The 5,955-nt window shown below is 41.3% G+C and overlaps 1 protein-coding gene across 1 annotated transcript; it reads right to left on the reverse strand.

Annotated features, from left to right (window-relative positions):
- On the reverse strand, positions 1–3,767 carry LOC109744142 (uncharacterized). The gene is made up of 5 exons (XM_020303245.4): positions 3,277–3,767; positions 2,938–3,016; positions 1,220–2,056; positions 766–1,023; positions 1–570 (listed from the first exon to the last, which is right to left on the reverse strand). The coding sequence occupies exons 1-5, from the start codon at positions 3,758–3,760 to the stop codon at positions 411–413; spliced, it is 1,818 nt and encodes a 605-aa protein (XP_020158834.2). The 5' UTR covers positions 3,761–3,767; the 3' UTR covers positions 1–410.
- Between the last annotated feature and the right edge of the window lie 2,188 nt (positions 3,768–5,955).

The following is a 5,955-nucleotide window of genomic DNA, read 5'->3' on the forward strand; positions in this document are numbered from 1 at the left end:
TAATGCATCACAGATCACTCCATAAATGCATTTCAAAGATAAAAATCTACTCAGCAACGTGCCAGAATACAGAATACAAGCAGGTTAGAGGGTTGATCATTAACTCTCTAGAGCTACAACAAGGTGCCAAATACTGCTTATAGAGTCGATGACGAGAAGGCTGAATCCCCTATAGCCAAAAGCCAGCTGAATAAGAACCTCGTCTGTCACTCGGTGTGTCAGCAGGAGGGAATCCAGAAAGCTTGCAGTGTATAGATGAGATAACCAGATCGCCGAACGACTACTAAACTGAGATAGGGAGGAACAATGCTTGGTATATATGATTAGGGTCTCCACCAGAGATGCATGATACAATGATCAGTCAGCGGCTTGGGGCATCATGAATAAAGTATTAGTATCTTAAAATCGAATCAACGCTCCAGAGACGAAAGACACATTCCTTCAAGAGACGAGCAAGAAAGAGGGAACTCGTCCTTAGCTGAGCTAAGGCATTCAGTAAGTTCATTTATCTGCCGCGCCATCATGTATAACTGTTCAGCCCGATATTTGGATGACCACTCCTCTACTGTCCTGAAAACAGAAGGAGATAAACACAGGTTACTGCCATTGTGACTTCGCACATAACATACTTGCAGGAAATACAATCATCTGTCCAAAATTCATATTGAGGTACAATTAATGCTTTAGACAGTATGGTAGGTATGTAAAAATCAGTATACTTCCCATCAACAAAAACACTAGGTGTAAGTTTAGCATATACCATACCTTAAGTCTGTCTCTGAGGCACTACTGCAGTTAGAATACAGGAGCTTAACAGTAGGCTGCAGATGTGCTGTCACATGTGAACCATCCATTTCATTTTCATAGCAGTAACCAGAAAACATCCATGCTTTTGAACTAAGGAGGACTATTTGCAGCATGGGCCTTTTGGTTTTCAAATCTCTCACTACTGTACGAAAAGATATTTCATCTTCAGCAATTTCAAGCAACAAATTAACAAATAGTTTTTCCAATGTGTGTCCCCTGCACATAGATAACCATGCCCCATGTCAGTGATGAAATCAAACTTATGAACACCAAGCTAATGCAGAATTTCCATTCAGAGAGTTACAAGGAGCAACAGCTCTAACTGCCAAACTATGTATAAGAGTTGTCATTTAACTTCCTTTTTTCAATCATTGGGAGTATCTCAAAACTAGAGAGAAGCACATATACTAACCTGAACACATCATGAGGACCCCCAACAGGAAGGTCTGAGGATGTGTAACACTTGAACAGCCGTACCCGTCCATCCGATGGAGCATCTGAATATTGCGATGGGTATGACCCAAGAGATGACGAGCAATGAGAACATAGAAGTTCAACCCAGTTAACATCTTTCACAAGGTTTGGTTCTTTAACAATAAAGCTACTTCCAAGAGAGATACTTTTTGTTAACTTGTAATCTCTTTGGTTCTCCAATCCAGCTTTTCCACTATCTCCACCATCACCGCAGCAACTGCATGGATCTACCAGATTCAAATCAACCTCTTGAGAAGTTTGCTCTATGTTTTCAATAAAACAGTCACTTGTAGACTTCTCAGAGTTCACATCGCCACCATTATTCAGCTGGATAGTACCACACTGATCAGTCCAAGGAGTGCCTCCATTTTTTTCAGTATCAATACAAGGACCCTCTTCCAAAAGAACTGGAGGTCGCAAGTGATTAGAACCAATTTTCTTTTCATGGCATACCTCCTCTTCTGAATTATTCAATTTTATCTTCTCAGCAGTATGATCGCTTTCTAGAGTAACATTAAACATAGCTTCTTCTAGTGCAACAAAATCAACACTGGGCACTGAAGTATCTACTCTCGACACTATATCAGTCTCAAGATAATCCTTCTCTATAATAATGGAGGTAGCATCTAGTAGAGTTGTTCTCTGCAGGCGACCATATGCATTGATATAGTGTGATATTAACTTCTCACTTGCCCCTCCGAATGATGTGCAACATCCACCAAACCAATTGTCAGCCACATCCTCCCAATTTAAAGATGGCATTTCCACAACGTCCCTGAAAAGTGGTTATTTTAAACATGAGACTCGCCAACGAGATAAGGTTCATATGAAGCTTTTGGACCATTATAATACTGATGAAACATAAGTTGTGCACCTAGTTTTCACGTCCAGTACAAACTATTAGCACCCATGAGCTGTAGATCGCACAAGCTCATGAGCAGGCTGATGATATGTGAGTAATTACCTAATGCTTAAATGCAATAAGATGCTCTTAGTGTTAGTGATCTGTAGACCGCAGCTATTTTTAGAACTTAGATTCTAGAAATTATCTATTGAACCAATAGTATATCTTCCAAGTGGGACCAGGGCATAAGACTACTCCACAAAGCGCTTCCTTACCACTTCCCATGTTGCTCCTCAGACAAATTCAGCCACTCCTAATGCTTCTTTAGAACATTTACATTCCAACAGAACTTTGTAAACCACTACGATGCGATGACTGATGAGCAGATCCATCAACCAATAGTAAGTTCTCTCCAATTTAAAAGCAATGGAGATGATATGAAAGTGCAACGCATCTCTGAATAACTTACTTATTACATGTGAAAAAGAACAGGTTGTGCAGGAGAAATAAATAATGATAAAATGTTTAACTTGATCATGAAAACTTGTATTGCACTTTCCACTAGATAATAACATCTTTCCAGTTTCTGTTAAGAGTGCGGTTTGATTAAGATCGTGATTCTTCATTCTTGCATAGCACACTATCATGGGTTTGGACGTTGCTAAGTATGAAGTACTGAGTGCCAGCAATTTGATTTGAGTAGGTTCAGTTTCCATGAATTTTTCAACGTGTAAACAAGCGAGACATGTAACTGAAGAGTAAACACTGCACGTAAAGTGTAAGCCCTAACCACAAGGTTCCCAAATGTCTACCTTAGTGGCTGTTTTGTCAATCTTGCTGAGCATGCTTTGCAGTACAAATGGACATCTCCAGAAGATAGACTCTTCAAATCTGCCATGAAAATGAACCAACGAAAATATCTCAAAATTGATCTGAAACATGGAGATTCAAAATGAGGAAACCTACCTATGAACACTTCACTGTCATTTGGAAGTAGAAATCAGATTATAGTCTTCACAAAAATATACGGGGCTATGGTCATCTCTGAGTGATTACTGAGTACTGAGTCAATTTCAGTTGAGGAGGCAATTGGGAAACTAACTACACCTCGCTTAATCTCAGAGGGGAATGGAAGTTAACCAAAAGCTCACCATCGCGGAGGGAGAGGGGCGCGGGAGGGCCGGTGCCGGGGAAGGCGGCGGCGACGACGGGGTGGTCGACGGGGAGGACGAGGGTGAGGCGGACCTCGAGGTGGTCCCCCGCGGCGCGGCACTCGGGCGGGGCGGAGGGGTCCACGAGCACCCTCGGCACGGGGACCCTGAGCGAGACGGGGTCCGACGCAAGGGAGAAGGAGAGGAGGAGGAGGTCGGCGTCGAGGCGGAGGTCGGCGCGGAGGCCGGAGGGCGCCGCGGCGGAGAGGGCCGGGTGGGAGAGGTAGAGACGCAGGAGGGGGAGGTGCGCCAGGGTCTCCCACGTGTACCGCCACTGGCGCCGGTGCGCGCTCTCGCCGGCGGCGAGGGGGGAGGAGGAGGCGGCCATGGCGGTGGTGCTCGGCGAGGCGCTGCCGAGGGAGGGGTCTCCCGGGCTTTGGTGAGGTTCTAGGTCAGATCCCCCGAGTCGATCGTGCCCGTCCATCTTTGAATGGACGGAGGGAAGCTGCCCTGCAACGGGTCTAGTGCTTTAGGCCCCGCTAGAACATTCCAAGCCAAGAGGAGACGCAGGAAGTATCGTGGTTTTAGTTCAAATTAGGCATTTTACAATTTATTTCGTCCATACACATGCAAACTAAGCACATATCCTCCCGTCAAAAAAAGAAAAGAAAAAACTAAGCGCATATCCTACGGATCAGCCTCGTTGCCTGAATTCCCGCGAGCAGACGTAAATCAGGGGTTTGCGGGCGTTCGGAACGCTGGCCCGTACACATCGGGCCCACTTTAAAACTTCTTCCGTGCCAATGATCTCTCCCGCACAAAGCAGTTGTCATATATTCATGCCGACCAATGTCGCTCCAGAAAATCAGTGCCGCTTTCATGTCGATTCAGAGCGAACATGACCTCTCATGGTGTTGGCATTGAAGCGGCGCGCCGGCTAAGAGCACTGCCCACGGCGTGTCCCTGTCTCCGTCTTTTTAAAAAAATATTCACTTTTTTCCTTATATGTATTGAAATATACAAACAAAATTGTTCAACCATTGAAAAATATCCATACCGTTAAACAAATACTATTAATTATATATTTTATAAATGTTTAACTTGTACAAAAACTAGGTGTGCATAAAAATGTACAATGTGTATGGAAAATTGTATCATGTATTTGGAAATGTTAAATGTGTATAGAAATGTTTTATATGTATACAAAATGTATCATCTGTATGAAAAATATAGACATCAAAACATATATTAATCATGTACTTGAAAGTTGTTAACCAAAAATCTGAACGATTAAATTACTGCTCCCGAATATTCAACTGACCTATTAATTTCTTATAACGTGCTCTACAAGAAAAATGTTTCTTCTGTATACAATAAATATATAATATGTATGAAAAAAGTGGACATCAAAACATATCTTAGAAAAATGTCAATCATGCATTTAAAAAATGTTAAAATATGTATAAGAAAAATGTTTCTTATGTATATGAAAAATGCACAATTGAATGAAAAAGGTAGACATAAAAAATATATGTGAGAAAATGTTAATCATGTATTTAAAAAAATATTAAACGATTATAAATAAAATGCTCCTACTGTATATGAAAAATGTACAATCTGTATGAAAAAAATACTTTAAACATATATTTAAAGAAAAAATGATCATGTATCATAAAAAAATGTATAAAAAATTGTTCAGGTTGTATACAAACTACAAAGCATGTGCAATGTTTATGAAAGGGATAAAAACAAAGAAAACCGAGGAAAAAGAAAACTAATAATTGAAAGTGCAACTAATCCCCGGATGGTTTTGATAATTAATAACAATATATATGTCATTAATCTAATGAACATTGATGATAGGTTTTAGAAAAGACCAATGATTGGCATGGCAAGGAATAATGGATGTGGACCCCTCAAAATGTCAAGGACAAACATTGATAACCCCAAGACTCTACATTTTTTGTTTAGTGATCCAAGATCGCATTGAGTCCCTTAGGAAAGCCAATACTGTTAAAAAGGGGATGAGGTATTGATGATGAGGTTGTTGCTCAAGTGCTTAGTGATATTGCTCCAAAAACTCTCAGTCATTTTTCTCAAAACACATTTGTCCAAACCCTGATTCTCATTCTTGGTCCCACCGATATCATCCACTTCAGACCCACCGAGATGACCACTTCATTGCCACAGCCAAAACCCTAGTAATTCAATTTGATCGAAAAGGATCTCGGTCCCACCGAGATGGCATTACCAAGTTTCTGTGATGACACTGCTTCACTTCGGAATCACCGAGTTGAAACAATCAGAATTCCCGAGACTGGGTTTTGCCCTAGCCATTGCACTTCGGTCTCACCGAAAAGCCTAACGTTCACATCTTTTACACTAATCGGTCTCACCGACTTGGGTCAAAAGTGTGTAACTGTTGGATTTTGGGTGAATCTTTTACACTAATCGGTCTCACCAACTAAGATCGTAGTGGTACTGATATACGTCTTTAGTTGATGCCATTGTAGTTTGTGTTTTGTCCTGGCTGGATGGCCAATTTTGTTAGCTCTTTCTATTTTGAGAAGGCCCTCCGATATCAATTCCTTGACAAAAACTTATCCTGTCAAATGGCCTCGGTTCAGTTTTGTTGGAATTTAATTACACTGAACTGTCCAGAACATGTGTTCAAATTGG

Source organism: Aegilops tauschii, chromosome 6, assembly GCF_002575655.3.
Source record: "Aegilops tauschii subsp. strangulata cultivar AL8/78 chromosome 6, Aet v6.0, whole genome shotgun sequence".
In the NCBI taxonomy this organism is placed as follows: Eukaryota; Viridiplantae; Streptophyta; class Magnoliopsida; order Poales; family Poaceae; genus Aegilops; species Aegilops tauschii.

Coding starts and splice junctions, on each gene's coding strand:
- LOC109744142 (XM_020303245.4), bottom strand. CDS start 3,760: ATGGACGGGCACGATCGACTCGGGGGATCTGACCTAGAACCTCACCAA. Junction 1,024..1,219: donor GGTCCTCATGATGTGTTCAG/GTTAGTATATGT, acceptor ATCTATGTGCAG/GGGACACACATTGGAAAAAC. Junction 571..765: donor GCCTCAGAGACAGACTTAAG/GTATGGTATATG, acceptor TTCTGTTTTCAG/GACAGTAGAGGAGTGGTCAT.